Genomic DNA, 18,756 nt, shown 5'->3' on the forward strand with positions numbered 1-18,756 from the left:
CTCCCTTAGGACTGCTGGAGAGGTTCATAAATCCTGCCCCAAGGACTAGAAGTCTGGACAGAGCCTATAGGAACTGACCAAAGCCTTCTCCCCTCCTGTCCCTCCCAGACAAAGAGGAGATTCCAGAAAGCCCTTCTCCTTGACAGCCCAGACCCCTCGACGGCCTAGACACTGGGTCCAGGAGGCCCCAGCTGTCCATCTTGCCACCACTTCCAGTCTTCCCACCCCATCCTCACCCCATCCATCCCCATCCTCACCCCTGATCTAGGTCTGCTGATCTAAATCAGGGTGCCCATACAATTTTCCATCCCACATGGGCACTTCCAAGAACCAAAGGGGATGCTCTCAATAATTACACCAGAACACGGGAGACAGGATGCATGGCCACCCCACACAGGAGGGCTCAGCCTCCACACCCAGGCATCTTTGCGCTTCTCACACCTCTATTGTGATTACTGCCTGATTCAGGCATTTGCTGAGCAGCCTCGGGCAAGTCACTTGGTCTCTCTGACTCTCCATATCCTCGTCTAGAGTGCAGGAATCTTAAGAGTTCCTAGAGTTGCTGTGAGAGTGAAATGTCTTTCACATTTTAAAGATGATGTCCGTAAAGTGTCTGAACACAGTAGATACATAGTAAATAGCAATATTTATGTTTAGCTTACCCAGGAATACATAAGCCCCACATACAGGCACACACACCCCTTCTCTCTCAGGAACACCAGCTCTCATACACATGCGAAGTCAAGTGTCACAGGTGTATACACACACGCTCACACACTGGGCACACTCGCATACCTGCACTCATTCTGCAGATCAGGTGGGTTTGGCTGTGAGCTTCTCTGGGTCCCCAGTGGTCCAGTGGCTGCACGTCCCTGTGGGCTCTGGCCACCAGAGGGCAGCATGCTCCCCACCCACCCTCATCACACTCCCTTCTCCCCTGGCCCTGGAGGAGCTGACTCCATGCGGCGCGTCCCCCGCCCTTTGACCGAACTGCACGATTAAGTCTGGGAGAATACAGGAGATAACTCATCATCTTCGATTAGGCACCACTCAGGCTGAGAGGCACCAGAGCACCCCAATGTTATTGAGGCTGGGTCCTGCCGCAGAGTGACCCAGACCCAGGACGCGCAAAGACCCCTGCCTGGATGTATCTGAAGTGGACACGCCATGATGGCTCCCTAGGGGGCGGGGAGCCTAGGGCTCAGACCCGGGAGCAAGTCATGCTCTACCGCCCTCTATCTATGGGAATTCAAGTGCCTCTACTCACCTCCTCTGAGCCTCCGTTCTCCCATCTGTAAAATGGACCGATCACTGCCCCTCCCCTGCGCGGCTTATCCCTCTCATGTGCGGGCTCAGATGTCACCTGCGCAAGCAGGCCGTCCCTGGCCACTTCACAGTTGCAGTTTCAATTCCCCTCACACTTTCCATTCTTTTTATTGTCTGTTTTGTTTCTTCTGCACATTTCTGTTCTGACATATTCTATCATTCACTCATCTTGTTGATTGTCTGTCTCCCCATTAGAATAAAAACTCCAAGTGCCGCTGGAATATCTTCACTGCTGTATATCTGCCAAGCTTAGAACCGGGCAAGGCACGGCCTAGGAGCCAAACTGGTGCTTGCTGAGTGACTGAGGGAACCCTGGAGGTTAGAGGTGGTTTCTGGAAATTGCCCAGCCTGGTGTGCGTCAAGACTGGAGGGGTCAGTGCCGTGCTGTGGGCTGGCCAGAGGCCTTGCCACTCCCAAGGATCTCAGGGCCACACCCCAAATCGGCTGTGGCCCCGCCCCTCCAGGCCCCGCCCAGGCCTCCCAACTCCACTCCAGGTACAGGCCCAACTCCACGTCCTGCCACCGCCGACAGACAAAGGGAGACTCTCGGCCTCAGGCGCCCAGGCTCGGCCCTCCCCGGCTCCTCCTAGAGCCCGCCCGGCCCTGCCCGGCCCGCGTGCTCACTGGTGCACTTCTTGACGTGGCTGCCCTTCTTGAGGGCGTGGCGGCTCAGCTTGCAGTGGAAGTTGTCCTCCCAGAACTCGGCAAACCAGATGTTGCGCCGGTTGTTGTCCAGCGTGCGGCTGGAGAAGTAGCGGTCGAAGCCTGGCAGGGAACCGGGACGTCAGGGCCTCACTGGCCTCCTTCCCACCAGCCCCAGCCCTTCCCGCCTCCCTCAGGATAAGAGATGGTCCAGGCGGAGGGAGAGAGACCGGGAGGAGCGCATCCTCTGATCCAGGAGAAAACAAAATGTGGAGCATTTCATTTCATTCAAAATGAAAAGAGCTGTATTAGGTCCCAGGGGGAGCGTGTGTAATCTACAACTGCTGCCTTTATGGAAGAGAAGCACACCGATGAGGATGTTTCCGCGGCCTTTAACCGCTGCAATGCTAACAGCGGGCTTTGAGAAGGGGCCGCCTGGGAGTCCTGAGATTACAGCACAGAGGCTGGTGGGGCTGCCCAACCCTGGGAGCACCTGAAGAGGAGACCAGGTCAGACAAGAAGGGAGGGGACTACCCCGGTCACACAGCAAGACCAGGACCTGGACCTTCTCCCTTCACATCCAGGGCGTCCCCGTCACTGACAGAGGCCACCTCCCTCCTCCACGTGCTCTGCATGGCTCACAGTTCTGCTCTCAGCCTGGGAAACCACGTCCTAGGGTGGGCAGGCTGGCGGTGAACAACCTCTCCTCCCAGACACCCCTCCTGCCATACTGACTGTTCCCGGCACTGTGGACTGAGCTGCTCTGTATGGGCCAGAGGCCTGAAAGCTCAGTGGGGCCCACGTGGAGCTTCCTGCCCATGGAAGCGTCCAAGTGGAAGCAAAATGACTGGCCACGTGGCAGGAGACGCACTGGCATCGAGCAGGAGGTTTGGCCTGCAGTAGGATTTCTCGGCCTCGGCACTGTGGACACTCTGGGTGGGATCATTACTGTGGGGGGCGTCCTATGCACCGTAGGATGCTGAGCAGCACCCTGACCTCTACCCACTGGATGCCAGCAGCAGCATCCCCCAATTGTGACAACCAAAAATGGCTCCAGAAATTGCCAAATGTCCCCTTGGGGGGCAAAATCATCCCCAGATGAGGACCATTGTTCTAAAAGCTTCTCTAATGTTCCTGAGAGAAAAGGTACTTGTCAGGCAAGTCCTGGATTCTGGTCCCAACTCTGCCACTCGCTGCACTGTGTGTGTCTCAAGCTCTCTGAGCCCTGCGTCTCCATCTACTAAATGTGGGGAAGAATGCATCACAGGGTTGTTGGGGAGGCTAAAGGAGATGTCTGTAAGGGTCCTGGCATTGGTAAGCACCATGGCAGTTATTGTTATGTTGTGTTTATTATGGCTGGGGGTGGTGTGGAAATTCTCGCTGTGTGTGTGGTGGGTGGGTGGGGGGGGGGGGTGTTGGATGTGTGATGGGGTAAGGGATGTGGGGATGGATGAGCCAGGAAGGCATGAGTCTGAGAGGGCCGGGGCTGGGCAGAGGTGGTTCTGGAGCCTGAGTCAGACATGGGGCAGGTATGGATGTGGGGGGACAGATGTGGTCTTTGCAGGGACAGGCATGGGCCTGGGGGATCACACTGGGCCTGTAGGCAGGCGTAGGCCCAGTGGGGCAGGTTTGGATGACAGGGTAGGCATGGGCCTATGGACAGGTATGGGCCAGGGCTAGAAGGAGTCATGGGCCAGGGAGCTCCCTCTGCCTCAGGATGAAGAGAGGACGCTGCTGTGTGACTTTGAGCAAGTCCCTCCCTTCATCAGGCCTCCGTGTCTTGGGAAGTGCCTTGGAGAGGCAGATGTCTGCGGTCCCTCCCAGCTCCATTAATGCTGGATTCTACTGAAGGGAGGGAGGGCAGGGAAGGAGAGGGCCCAGGGAGCCTTCTCCTCATGGTGAAGACTGCCAGGTCCCTGCCCATCAGGCCATTAACGGGAACATCACACCTCACTCTCTGTGAAGTTCTGGCCAGAGAAGTTCGTTCCTCCCCAGGTGACTGTGGGTTCTGCCCTGAGAGGAGGGGATTCAGGGCGAGGCAGGCCCAACCTCAGCACCATCCCAGGGCCCGCCAACCCCAGGCAGTCTCTGCAGGAAAGGCCTGTCCTGTAGCCCTGGCAGGGTGGCTCCCAGCCTCTTCCAGCAGTGGACTCTACACACACCTTCCACCCCAAAATTGTCTGAGAAGAAAGGAGGGAAGGTCTTGAATCTGGATTCAAATTCTGCTGTGTTGCGTGTGGCCTAAAAGACCTCCCAGTCCAGAACCTCAGAACATAAGAGGCTGTGGGCTGCCGGGCGTGGTGGCTCACGCCTATAATCCCAGCACTTTGGGAGGCCAAGGCAGGCGGATCACGAGGTCAGGAGATCAAGACCATCCTGGCTAACATGGTGAAACCCCGTCTCTACTAAAAATGCAAAAAATTAGCCAGGCATGGTGGTGGGCGCCTGTAGTCCCAGCTACTCGGGAGGCTGAGGCAAGAGAATGGTGTGAACCCGGGAGGCGGAGCTTGCAGTGAGCTGAGATCGTGCCACTGGACTCCAGCCTGGGCGACAGAGCGAGACTCCGTCTCAAAAAAAAAAAAAAAAAAAGAGGCTGTTGGCCAAAGAAGAGGAAAGGAGGGATATGGAAAGGGGAGGAGCAGGAGGAGAAGGAAGCCGAGGATGGACGGCAGGAGGAGCTGTCCAGGTGCCGACCACCTGCACCTGCCCGGCCTTACCTCGTACAGACATCCTCTTGGGGAGGATCGTGACAGCGCCCTCAGCCACCTCCTCCAGGTGCAGTACAGGTGCAATCTTGGAGCCCCAGCTGTCAGAGCCCATCCAGAAGAAATGGCCTGTCTGGTTGGCCCTCCGTGCTGCCTCCAGCACACGCCTGTAGGAACACACGCCAGCCCAGCCCAGCCGTGTCTGTCCACGCAACTGCCCCCACTCCTGGTCACACTTGCTTTGGGCCCACGTCCCTGACCCCCAGAAGCCCAGGGTCCACAACTGTCCCAGCACCCATGCTTTCACCCCCCAACCCGTGGATTCCCCCTACCCCCTGCCCCTACCTGCCCATAGACCCCTGGCTACTGCCTCATCCAACCTGCCTGTCCCTGGGCCCATGCCCACTGCAGGCCCAGTGTGATTCTCCAGGCCCACATCTGTCCCTGCAACGACCACACCTGTCCCCCCAGATCCACACCCGTCCCACATCTGACTCAGGCCCCAGAACCACCTCTGCCCAGCCCCGGTCCCCTGAGACGCACGCCTTCCTGTCTCATCCATCCCCACATTCCTTGCCCATTCTCACATGCATCCACCATCACACAACGGCCGCCCTCACCCCGCTGCACATGCTGCCTTCTGCCCGCAGGTCCCTCTTCATTCACCGCCCTCTGTGCCAAAATTCCAGGTCCTTCAGAGAGCTGCGCCCCACACCTTGAGTGGGAGTGGGTGATGGAGGGAGATGGGTGTGGAGCCAGCCGCCCAGTGCTCACACACAGCCCAGTCTGCCTTTGATGGTAATATAAATCAAACCAGGGACCCGAGAGCCCAGCCCGGGGCCGAGGAGCCCACAGCAAGTGCTCAGCTGGGACTTCATGGAGGCCTTTATTAAGTGGCCTTTCAAAGACATCTTGGAAGGGAAAAACAAGGAGGAATGAGCAGAATTCCCCTAACCCAGCTCCCACGAAGAGAGACTGAGGTAGGGAGGAGGCAAGGAACTTGCTCACAGCCACACAGCAAGTGAGAGGCTGTGATACTACAAACTGTCCAGGCCCTTCCGTCGGTGAGGACCAGGGCACAGACTCCAGGGCCTGGGGGTGGCTGCTAGGCCTGTGCAGGAGGCAGCCAGCTGGGGCTGGAGGGCCTAGGCTTCCAGGAAGAAACAAATGTTTGCAGGCCCCAGAGCTTTCACCTGAGCTGGCCTTGTCCATCTCATCCTACCCCATCCTCCTCCATCATCTCCCAACTCCTGAGGCTTTCCAGCCCCACTCACTGGTGTAGCCCCCCGCCCACAGCCTAGGTTACCACTAATGGCATGTAAGGCTGCTCTCAGAACCCACACCCACACCCTATTAATACCCGTCTGCATCCGGCCAGCCTGAGATGGCCAGAGCTCCCAACCATCCAGCCCTGCAGAGTCACCTGGATTTATTTTTACTTCTGTTTGCTTCTGAAAATGCATGTGGATTTCCAGAAATGGCCCCCGCCTCCTACCCCACTTCCCACAGCCTGCTCCGGAAGTCAGTCTAGCTCCCTTCCAGCCCTCCCTTAGGGGCCTCTTCGCTGGGACAAAAGGCCCAGTGCTTTCAGTCCCCCTCCCAGAATGTGGGTCCATCTGAGCGAAGGTGTCCTCAAAAACAGCGGGCCTGGAGTGAGCCGCATAGCTGGGTGGGGTGTGGGAGCCAAGTCTTGCCAGGCTTTGGGATGGGAGTAAGGGGCAGGAGTTGGGGAGCACGGCCTGGTGGCTCAGAAGCTTCCCCAGGAGCTGGCTGAGCGGTGGCCATCATAAATGTTCAGAGCCAGAACTCAGGGGACCTGCACGCCTCAAGGGACTGGGTGCCACCTCTGTGCAGCTCTGAGGGTGTCAGGATGGGGCTTGAGGGCCTCCCCTCCCTGGTCTTTCGCTGCCTGAGACACCACCATTGCAGCTGGTCCTTTTGGCTTTTGAGGCCGTGATATTCTTCCAGAAGCCCTCCTCCATCCCTCCAGGGACCCACGAATGGCCTGGGAGGGTATCTGTTGTGCAGCAACTCTGGAGTCCAGGTTAGAAAGTGAGAAACGGGGCCGGGCGCGGTGGCTCAAGCCTGTAATCCCAGCACTTTGGGAGGCCGAGACGGGCGGATCACGAGGTCAGGAGATCGAGACCATCCTGGCTAACACGGTGAAACCCCGTCTCTACTAAAAAGTACAAAAAACTAGCCGGGCGAGGTGGCGAGCGCCTGTAGTCCCAGCTACTCGGGAGGCTGAGCCAGGAGAATGGCGTAAACCCGGGAGGCGGAGCTTGCAGTGAGCAGAGATCCGGCCACCACACTCCAGCCTGGGTGACAGAGCGAGACTCCGTCTCAAAAAAAAAAAAAAGAAAGTGAGAAACGGCTTGGGAGCACTGGTGAGGAATAGGAGAAGCCACCTGGGAAGGACTGGGCACACAGAACAGCCTTGGCTGGTCCAGTGAGGGGGAGTCTGAGGGCACAGCAGGCTCTGCCAGCCCAGACCAGATATCTGAGGAGACCTGGCAGGGGCCACATCTGCTCTCACCCTCCTCTCTGAAGGAGAAGTGACCAGCAGGGACTAGAGGGCCCTACCAGATTCTAGGCAGGGCTGTATCGCCCCTCATCCTGGGGCTCCCTGAGGACAGGGCTGTGTCTTCCCTCAGCCTGGACTCTCTGAGCCTAAGCCAAGACTAGAACCAAACACAGCCCAGAGCTCTTCTCTGTACTCTGAGCTCACCACAGAAAGGAGGGAGGGGCTGAGAAGTGGCCCACATTTACTGGGCACCTATTTCATGTCAGACCTTACTCTAAGCCTTTTATGCACATTCCTGCATTGAATTCTCAAATGCTATCAGGCAGGTATCATTAACTCATTTGTGTTTTAGCAGCAGAGGGCCAGAGAGGTTAAGAAATTAACCTGAGGTCACACAGCGAGTAGGTGAGAGAACAGCATTAGAACCTAAGTGGTCTGGCCCCAAGCTCACGGCCTCAGCCCTCTGTTAAAGCACCCAGGTAGCCATCCCTAGCAGGTGGAACGGATGCAGGAAATGGAGGGAGGAGGGAAGGGGTGCCCCATAGCAGAAGCCTGCGTGCCAGCCTGTGGGTCTCCCTGCCCATATACACACTCACCCACACCCACCTCTCCGGATCCCAGGGTGGGGTCAGGCTCGCCTGGGAAGGTCTCCAGCAGGACAGGACCTGTGGCTCTGCCCACACCTGCATGGTTCCCGGTGCCCACCGTGCTGCCACCTGCCCTCACCTGATGTCATCCTCATTGGCGAAGATGATGACTGCCCTGGCGTTCGAAGTCTCCAGGAGGCGGCGGATGATCTTGTCAAACTCGCCTGCCTTGGGCTCCCGTGGTATCTTCACCGACTGGGCGATGCACACGCCCCCTGCAGGAGGGTACCAGTTAGTTGGGGTGGGCAGGGGAACCTGAATCTCCCCACCACTCTCCCAACACACATTGCAGGAGATGGGGGCTGGGTGCTGCCTAGGCTCCCCAGCCTGACTCCCAGCCCTGGGATCCCAGTCTCTGGATATGGGCTGTGCAGTCGGAACAGATTCAGTACCAATCTTGGCTCCACTTACCAGCTGGTGACCCCGGACATGTCACTTAAGTACTCTGAGCCTCAGTTTCCCCATACAGCAGCTAGAAGCAGGACAGCATCATGCTTAGGAGCTAGACTGCCTGGGTTCAAATCTCAGCTCTGCCACTTACTGCTGTGTGACCTTAGGTCACTTACTGGACCTCTCTGTGATGCACATACATCACCTATAAAGTGGAAATAATGGCATTACCTATTTCATAGAATCGTTATAAAATAAGTGAGGTAATGCATATAAAGACAACATCCGGTACCTAGTGTTTAGTAAATGTTGATTATTTTTATTGTAACCCCCTCATAATGTTTCTTGGAGGGTTAAAGCTGGAAATAGAGCCCACCCTGAGGCGTCAGTCCCTGCTACACCCATATCCACGTGCTTCTCAGGGCTCCTGTCCCTCGGTCCCATGCCCATCACCAGGCCCTTGGTAAGAGCAGCGCGCATGGCCACTGGCTGGAACCATCAGAAGAGGGTTAATACTTGATGTTGCCAGGATTCACGACCAGACTGGGTGGCCATCAGAGACCCTGGGAGCACTTTGTCCCAGCCAGTCCCCAGCCCCAGATGTGCCTCTCAAGTGCTGGCAGGGGACAGATGTTATTCATGTGTTTAAATCTCACCCGACCTCGTGGTACAGAGCATCTGTGGGCCATGCTTGTGTCAGCCACTGCCTTTGACAGATGAGGAAACTGAAGCTCAGAGAAGTGGCTTACCCAAAGCCACACAGTTACCTGCCCTACTGGAGTCCAGGAACTGGAGACCCCCAGAGAATAAGACCCCAGAAGCCCATGGTGGCAGTCAGTGGAAAAGCATGAAGGATTAATTTTGAAGCCAGTCCCGGTATCTAATGGCGGCTGCCCTCCTCTGGGTCCCACACAATGCCTCAAACCAAACATCTTGGCTGGGCACCCCGGGCTTCTAAATGACCTGCAGGTCCAGGCTGGGGTCACCTGAGCCTTCTACACAGACTTGCCCCAATACATCAGAAAATTCTGGGTGGAGCTGCCAGGGGCTCAGAGTGCAGGGGACATGACTACCACCAGCCCCACAGGGCAGTGCCAGCACCCAGCTCCACCCACGGAGGGGTCCCTACCCATGGGTAGGGAGATGGCTGCCAGGGAAGGCTACCCAAAGGCAGTGACACTGGGCTGAGTCCTTAGAGGATGCAAGTGGCCAGGCAGTAGGCATTCTGGAGAGTACGCTCTGGAAGAAGTGGCTGCTCTGTGCCAGGCACCCTGCTGGCCTGGGCCCACAGGACACAACACACACATGCATGCACACACACGCACATGTGCACACACACATACACACACACAGCTCCTTAGGGCTCTCCTAAGACACCAAGAAGTCCCAAGTGCTAGAGAAGGGCATGGTTACTACGAGCTCATGGGGAGGGGGAAGGAGCAAGGGTGCTTGGGCAGGACTGGGGTCCCTGTCAGTCTGGGGTCACAGAGGGAGCCAAGGGAGGCAGCTGCTGGCTGCACCACTGGCCGGGCTGGCTCTCAGCTCCCAACTAAACCCTCCATATGGTTTCTTTCCACTTAGAAAGTGGGCCAATTGCGACATTTCTCCCCCCATCTGGGGAGACAGATGGACAGAGGAAAAGGCTGGACTGGGAGGAGAGGGAAGGGAAGGATGAGCCACCTGGCTCCAGGAGCAGAGAGGAAGGCAGAAGAAGGGAGTTAATTGCTCTCAAACAGGGAGAAACTGTTAGGTTAAGTCCTATTTCTGAGTGATGCTCCTCTAAGAGGATCCATGTGATGGTCCTGCCTGGCACCTCAGGGCATATCTTGCAAGCTTCATTTTGCGGGTGAAGGAAGGATTAGGTGACCATGGCTCAGTCAGCAGGAGTGTGAGTGAGCCACAAGGTACTTGAGATGCTAATGCAGTCTGAGGAGGGTTTGATATTCTTCCAACTGCAAGAGATTCAGACCAGAGGGGAGTGCAGGGGAAGGGGGTGTACAGAGCTCCATAATACTAATGAACATTTATGGAGTGTCCAATGCATGGGAAATGCTATTCTGCAAATTTTACATGGATTCACTCATCTGAGGCCGGTGTAATCACCACATCTCCAATTTATAAATGAGGAAATTGAGGCACAGAGAGGTTAAGTAGCTTCTCCAAGATCATGAAGATAGTCAGGGGCAGAGCTGGAGTTTGAACTTGGGCCATCTGGCTCTAGCGGCCACCTTTCAGCCAGTCATGTAATGAAGGGACAGGACTGTGGAGTCGAGGGGGTTTGTGGGCCCTTGGGCAGGATGGGGCACGGCGCCCATCCTGGGGTGAGTGCCCACTGGTGTCGCTGCCCCCAGGATGAGATACCAAGTACCCAGGGGGTCCCTTTGTTTCACAGCCCTGTTGTCAGCATGTCTGCTCAGGGGAGTGGGTAAAGGAACTGGCTCACAAGTCAGGCCCTCTTCTGGGATGACACAAACTCCTGGCAGTGGCATAATCTCTGCCTCAACTGCTCTCTTGGTGCCTGCTGCAGCCAGAGACGGCCAGAGCGACCTGAGAGGCCACTGAGCATCCACTGCATGCCTGGTACCATGCGAGGCCCAGTCTCAAATCCTCACACATTAGCCAGTGCTAATATCCCCATCTCACAGATGAGGAAACTGAGGCTCAGATTGTGAAATAGCCTAACCAAGGTCACACAGCCAGTCAGCGGGACTGCAATCGGGGTCTGTATCCAGAGCCTCCCTCAGGTGGAGAGGCCCCCATTTCCTGCAGCCCCTCCCACTCCTAGACAGTTCCCTTTTCTTGCAAAGCAATGACTTCGCAGCAGCCACTGAGAATAAAGGGGCAGTGTTTCACGAGCCAGAGCCTCTTCTGCAGCCTCTGTTTAGGTGGGTTCGTGTACATGTGTGCACACATGTGTCCACACAGTCACAGAATGCACGCACTGGCACAGATCAATGTCCACCATCACCACGGCCCACCCTGTGCATTCCAGGCCACGCTGCTACAGACCCAAAGTCACACCAAGCCCACCAGCCATCCCTGTGCCCAGCCCCTGGGCCACATGGCTAACACTCCCACAGATGCATGTTTCAAACCTCTCCCCCAGGGAGGGGCATGCCTCCTCACCCTGTGCCCTTCCCCCAGTCTTTCTCATTGAATAAAATAAGAATCCATGGGTCCATACTGAGAGTAGATATAGTCAAATTAAAGCCACAAAGCCCTCAGGGAACAAGCCCGCTCCGTATCTCGGGGCAGAGACTGGGGCCCTCTACTCCTCAGGCTCCAGGCATAGGACCATATGGGGAGGGGGACACAGATGAAGAATGCTGGGTGTCCCCATGGCCTCCTTGGCTCTCCCAGGTTCCCCTTGGCAAGCCCCTGCCCAGCCTCCTGCCAGGACCCCAGCAGCCCAGGCTGCTGACAAACACCCGACTGCCACTTGCCAGCTGCAAGCTCTGCCATCCCGGCCAAGCTGGTGCCTCTGCTCGCCGGCCAGGGGCAAGAAGCCACAGCCACTTGCCAAGAAAATCTGAGCATATCAAGTCCGTAGGGACCTTGGAGACCTCCTGGCCCAAGCTGGATGGAGAGTGAGGAGATGGAGGCCAGAGAGGCCTTGCCCAGGGGCGCACAGTAGCAGGGGCAGAGCCACCTCCAGACGAGGCTCTCACCACTGCACTGGGAAGTTTGGGATCCAGGCCAGCGCCTGACTGCTTTCCAGCAGGAACCGCTGTCTCTCCCAGCTCTGTGCCTCCTCCCCAGCCCACCCAGGCTCCACACCTCCCCTTCTCCCTGGGCTGTCCCACCCATCAAAACTGACTTATGCTTGGCCCCATCCCTCGGGGCCCACCTTTACTACAGGGCAGCTGGACACCTGATCAAGGCGTGTCCATCGGAACCCTCTGCAGAACCACATGGCAGCGTCTAGTAAAGCTGAACGCGCTGGCTGCCTCCAAGCCAGTGCTTCCCCATCCACACTCGTCCCCAGGAAAACCCCCGCATGTGGGCATAGGAGACCCACACAAAGTCGCGCAACACAGCACTGCCTGAAACTGCAAAAAAATGGGAATAACCTAAATGTTTTATAACAGAAGAATGAATAAACTGTGGTGTGTTTGCCCAATGGCCTATTATGGAGTTAAGACGAATAAGAGTTCTCATGTGTCAGCATGATAAATCCTGAAATCGAAAAATTGATGGACAAAAGCAAGTTGCAGCAGAATCTGTCCCATTTATGTAAAATCTGAAGACCACGTATAATATTTATGAAGACACATATATATTTGCTCTACATATATGAGAAAAGGCTGCATGAGGGCAAGAGACTTTGTCCATTGTCTTCATCACACTCTGCCCGGTGCCTAGAACACTGTCTGGCACACAGTAGGTGCTCCAAAATATTTGTTGAGTGACTAAACAAGGATAGGAAGGGAACCTGCCACCTTTCAGAATCATGGTTACCTGGAGGGAGAAGAGAGGAACAGGACTGAAGAAGGTTCCAACTCAATCCACATTTTATTTCTTTAAAAAATAATCAGGATCAAGCAGATGTGGCAACATGGGACTACTCAGCAAATCTGGGCCACAGAACCCCAGCTGGACAAAACTTTTAGACATGGGTGACAGCAAGGGCGCTGCGGTCCTCATGTGGGGTCGCCTGACAGAGAACACAGCAGGGCACACCGGAGTCTCCCTGTGTTCATCTGTGAAATGGGCTGCAAGGCCGCGGCTGGCCCAAGGGCTTCCACAGGGAGGCTGCCTGCCTTCCTCCACCTTCCTCCACGCCCGCCTGCCTGGGGCTGCCTGCCTCTCTCCTCCCAGCCATGTGGTTCCTGAAATCCCATCTTCCCGTGAGAGCAGGCTCTCACCTGGCCAGCCCTCCAGTGGTGTGAGCTGGAACCCTCACCACCCCAGGCTTCAGGCATCCCCACGTGAACATGAACTAGAGACTTCGTGGGTGAAACTTGGTATCAGTTTCCTGTCGTATTTTTCAGTCTCTCCGTCCTTTCCATCTGTGGTCCGGTGACCTTTCCTGGTGGTCTCCAGGCTCAGCTGACATATCTGTGTCAATGTCCACCTCCAGCTGTACTTCCCAAGGTTAGGGTCAGGTCTGTGTCCTTTCTTCCTTTCTTCCTCTCTTCCTTCCTTCTTTCCCATCTTCCTTCCTCTCTCCCATCTTCCTTTCTCTCTCTCTTTCTCCTTCCTTCACTCCCTCCCTCCCTCCCTTCCTCTCTCCCTCCCTCCCTTCCTTTCTTCCTCCCTCCCTCCCTTTCTTCCTCCCTCCCTCTGTCCCTTCCTCCCTTCCTTCCTCTCTCCCTCCTTTCCTCCCTCCCTTTCTTCCTCCCTTCATCCCTTCTTCCCTCCCTTCCTCCTTCCTTCCAGTGCCCTGCTCAGTTCCTGGCACAGTCGGTCCCTAAGAAACGATATTGAGTAAGACTCCCTCAGGAGCTCTCAGTCTCGCTGGGGAAGCAAAATCAGAAGGAAGAGCCATCACCCTGAGCAGAAGCGCAAGGGGACAGTGCTCCGGGTCAGCCTGAGCAGGCAGGTGGCAGAGGAAGGGCCCCCTGGAGCCACACCCCCACTGCACGACCCCTAAGCACCATTCTTCAGCAGCCCACATTTATTGAGCATCTGCAGGAACATCTTCAGGGAAGTACAGGCCCCTCACATCACCTGCCTGCCTGCTGCCACCACTTTCCCTTCGTGGAGCCCACAGATGTGTACTGAGTGTCTCCTATATGCTGGGCATGGTGTGAGACACTGGGATGCAGCCCTGCAGAGGACAGAGCCCTGACGCCATGCAGCTTGCGTCCCAGGGTGGGAAGGAACCGTAAACATCCTGGAATCGGTGCAGAGGACAGCAGCAGCATGACGTGCTGGATGGAGACAGGGGGCTGCATCCCCTCAGTCCACCTGGATTCGCCCTGGAGAACAGGGAGGCTTGGGCTGGGCCATGCAACTGGAGAGGCAGAGGCTAGATCTGAACTCAGGTCTGACTGTTCTCTAGGAGCTGCTGCCTTGCCTGAGACCCCAGGAATTGAGAACACTTTGGAACTTGTAAATCCCACTTACCTTCAAGTGAGGTGGGATGTGCTGCTAAATGAATTCACACGTCTGTCCTGCACCACCTGGGATTGTCCGAGCCTGAGGTGAGCTTAGGTTTACAGGAGGTCTGACCGTGGCAGGACCCTCTGAGCCCCCACTGTGCCCGGGACGCTCTCCTTGCAGCCCTTCCCCATCCTCCCTGGCATGGCTCTCCCCACCCCACCTGTCTCAAAAAGTCCTCCCATCATCCTGCAAGGCCACCCCTCAAACAACCTCCAGATCCCCTGCCTTCAAGGACCCACCCCTGCCCGCCACTTGTGGGATGTGCCCACTGGTGCAGCCAGCCTGGGCGGGCTGAAAAGAAAAGGCCTCCCGTGAGAGGAGCCAGCTTGTGCCTCCCCCACTCCCTGCTGTGGGGAGACAGTCAGGGGTCCCCCAGGCTATCACGGTGGACGCTCGGCTCCAGACAAGGAAGGAGAAAAATCCTCCTCCAGAGCCCTGAGCCAGCTCCCTCTGGTCTCCAGGCCTGGCCTCTCGGGGCCCAGCCAGCCGGCCCTGAGGCCAGCAGAGACATAGGCACATCCTCGCTTTCTCTTTTCCTTAAAAAAAAATTTTTTTTAATTTAAAAAGAGAGGAAAACAATGAAAAGATAAACCCTAGGAATTCAAGTGGAAAAATCTACATTATGGCAAAATGTGAAGGCAGCAATTTCCAGCGGGGTAGGGGGTAGGGAGTTACACACAGAGACGGGGGCAGGACAGCAGGTTCCCCCGGCTCCCGTAGGGGAGGACAGAGGGGATGACAGAGGCTGGAAGCTACCCCTGGACCCTCATGGGCGTACACACACACACACACACACACACACACACACACACAGCTCCTCCCTTCTGACTCCCAAAGCCAGGCCCTTCCCCAAACCAGTTCTCAGGAAGGGGACCAGAAATAGCTGCTCAGAGGGCTTGGTGGCTGGTGACTGCTACTTTTGTTTTCAGCTGGGAGCGAAGCCTGAATGTAAATAATGGAGCCCAGGCAGCAGTTCTATGGCCAGAGGGGGTTTCAAGGTAAGAAGGACACCAGGCCCCAGCAAAGGCCCTCCCCATGCGGCTGCTGGCGAGTGAGCTGGGTGGGAGACACATGAGGGCTGGGCTGGCTCCGGCTGGGTCTGGGACTGTACAGAGGGCCAGGCCTGGTTCCTGTCACCTGTCACTCCCACCTGTCTGCTCCTGCTTGTGACACCGCTCCCCAGCTCATCAGTCTCCAGCCGCCCAACACACTCCCAGCTTTACAACCCTTGGTGGCCCCCTGTGTGTGTGTGTGTGTGTGTGTGTGTGTGTGACCCTAAGCGCCTGCATCTCCTCCCAGGAGGGTCTCCCTGATGTACCCAGTGAACTTGGGTTTACTGCAACATCCAGGACCACCCCAGTCCCCACCAGGATCCACCCATCTGGCCACGTCTGTGCCCCCAACAGGCCTCTGCACATGCTGCTCCCTCAGCCAGGAGCGCCCCCACCTCAGCTGCTCAGCCACCCTCTGGCTCCCTACCCAGTTCTTCCCTGGTTGGGCTGCATTTCTCTTCCTGGGGCCTGTCTTTCTGCTCGGGGCCTTACGGAGCCCAGGACCCGTGCAGGGCCTGCCCAGGACAGCGGTAATCCACATTTGCTGGACGAATGGAGAACTGAGTTCCTGACTGACAGGTTTTTGAGGGGACAGCTTGGCAGGAGCTGCCAGCATGGGCGTGAGGGCAGAGGCTCTGTAAGAGTTGGAGGTGGGCACCTGCACCTGTTCACACGCTCCCATCCCCTCGGTGACCTCCCCTCTGAGCTGCCACCTCCTTACATGCTCAGGCACTGGACACCCCATTTGAGCCTGGCATCTACTTTGCTCTGGTCCACAGTGATACTCCGTGCTTAGCGTCCACACGCGTGGGGTGGGTACCCACATGCACCTGGACGTCTCCCTCTGTCCTGCCTTCTGCTGGGATTTTACTTTCTCCACCAAGACATCAATTCCTTACCGTGAGTGCTTGGGAAATCAGCCTGCAAAGGATGAGCAAGTGAAGAAAACTGCACGCTGGCTATGCAAAGGGACCGGGTCACAAGAGCCCTGCCTGAAGACAGGTGACAGTTGATGGTTTAAACTTCACCTGATAGGGCTAGTGTGAGGGCCCAGTGTAGTGGTGTTTGTGCAGGTCTGCCCCCAGGAGTCAACGCCTCTGGGGAGGGAGCAAGGCCTAGGGGGGTGGGGCTGCTGAGGCAGGACGGCAGGAGCTCGGAGGACAGGGGCCCCATCACTCAGTCAGGCCAGGACCCAGGACCCAGGGCTGGAGAGGTCCATAGAGGCGGGGACCAGGGCACCAGGATTGTCCAAGGCAGCACACACATCCTTTCCCTCCTGAAGGCTCTCAACAGCCCCACCACACCCCAGCCACACACACACACGGCAGTGCACCACCACGAGCTCACAAAGTCTCACGGTCACACACGCTCACCAGGGACACAGCTCCCATCACACTTATGGACCCAGTAAGAACCTCGTACAGCCTCACAGCCACAAAGACGGGCACAGGGCCACGTGCACATACTGACACAGTCACAGATCCCATAGTCCCACAGCCACACAGGCTCACCCAGTCACCACATAGCCTCGCACAAACACACACACCACACCCAATCCCATCACATCCTCCACATACACACCCACAAACCTGGGCACACAAGTCACGTAAATCCCCAACCTGACACATTTGCACCCAATTATAACTTCAGACAACCCCTAGCCACACACAGACACACACCTACACATCACCACACAGATACACACCACATACATCACCACACAGATACACACCACACACTCACATCACCACACAGATACACACCACACACACATCACCACAGAGATACACACCACACACACATCACCACAGAGATACACACCACACACACACATCACCACAGAGATACACACCACACACACATCACCACAGAGATACACACCACACACACACATCACCACAGAGATACACACCACACACACATCACCACAGAGATACACACCACACACACACATCACCACAGATACACACCACACACACACCTATACATCACCATACAGATACACACCACACACACACACCATCACCACACACCACACAGATATATACCACACACACACATCACCACACAGATACACACCACACAAACACCCATACATCGCCACACACACACCATACACCACACAGATACACACCACACACACATATCACCACATAGATATACATCACAGACACACACACACATCACCACAGATACACACCATACACACCCACACATCACCACACAAATACACACCACACACACCCACAATAACCACATACCACCACACAGATACAAACCCACAAATCACCACACAGATACACACCCCACACAGACACATACCCACACATCACCACACAGATACACACCACACACACACATTGCCACACAGATAGGCATACACCCACATCACCACACAGCTACATACCACACACATACACCACCACATATCGCCACACAGATACATACCACACACACCCCCCCCACATCACCACACAGACACACACACACACACATCATCAGATACACACCACACACATGTCACCACACAGATACACACCACACACACCCATACATCAGCAGATACACATCACACACACGTCACCACACAGATACATACCACACACAGACACACACCCACACTTCACCAGATTCACACCCCCACGCATCACCACACAGATACACCACACATCACTCCACACAGATACACACACATCACTACACACCACACAGACACACCCACACATCACTCCCCACAGATACACACACAGTCACATACACACCACAGACACACACACTATCATACCACATGCAGAAACATCCACACGTCACCATACACAGTCAGATACGCACCACACACAGATACACATAACCCCACACAGAGTCACAGATACACCACACACAGACACAGGTCACCCTGGACAGTCACATACAACAACCCTGCCTGACCCGGCCAACCCTGCTCCATCAAGCACAAGCAGGCAGTGCCCACCACCACGCGTCTGCACCCCCACCCTCACACCGCCTGGCGGCTCTCACATGGTCACCGCACGTGCACAAAGCACCCCTCCAGCCCATCTCTTCTTTTTTTTTTTTTTTTTTTTTTTTTTTGCCGGAGGCTTCCTCTGTCACCCCGGCTGGAGTGCAGTGGCCGGATCTCAGCTCACTGCAAGCTCCGCCTCCCGGGTTCACGCCATTCTCTGGCCTCAGCCTCCCAAGTAGCTGGGACTACAGGCGCCCGCCACCTCGCCCGGCTAGTTTTTCTGTATTTAATAGAGACGGGGTTTCACCGTGTTTGCCAGGATGGTCTCGATCTCCTGACCTCGTGATCCGCCCGTCTCGGCCTCCCAAAGTGCTGGGATTACAGGCTTGAGCCACCACGCCCG

The 18,756-nt window shown here is 56.2% G+C and overlaps 2 protein-coding genes across 11 annotated transcripts in view; both read right to left on the bottom strand.

The window, feature by feature from the left end:
• The window catches only part of LOC112622829 (40S ribosomal protein S10), an 846,014-nt gene that overhangs the window by 456,810 nt on the left and 370,448 nt on the right, over window positions 1–18,756 (bottom strand). The window lies entirely within an intron of this gene.
• Window positions 1–18,756, bottom strand: part of GRM4 (glutamate metabotropic receptor 4) — a 136,052-nt gene that overhangs the window by 31,849 nt on the left and 85,447 nt on the right. For 8 of the 9 annotated variants that reach the window (XM_025382731.1, XM_025382737.1, XM_025382729.1 and 5 more), the window contains 3 exons: window positions 7,924–8,059; window positions 4,686–4,840; window positions 1,951–2,091 (listed from right to left, as the gene is read on the bottom strand). In XM_025382731.1, the coding sequence (XP_025238516.1) occupies window positions 1,951–2,091; window positions 4,686–4,840; window positions 7,924–8,059 (432 nt within the window). The remainder of the gene's footprint in view (window positions 1–1,950; window positions 2,092–4,685; window positions 4,841–7,923; window positions 8,060–18,756) is intronic. The other variant, XM_025382733.1, reaches the window with a different exon arrangement.

Source organism: Theropithecus gelada, chromosome 4, assembly GCF_003255815.1.
Source record: "Theropithecus gelada isolate Dixy chromosome 4, Tgel_1.0, whole genome shotgun sequence".
NCBI lineage: Eukaryota > Metazoa > Chordata > Mammalia > Primates > Cercopithecidae > Theropithecus > Theropithecus gelada.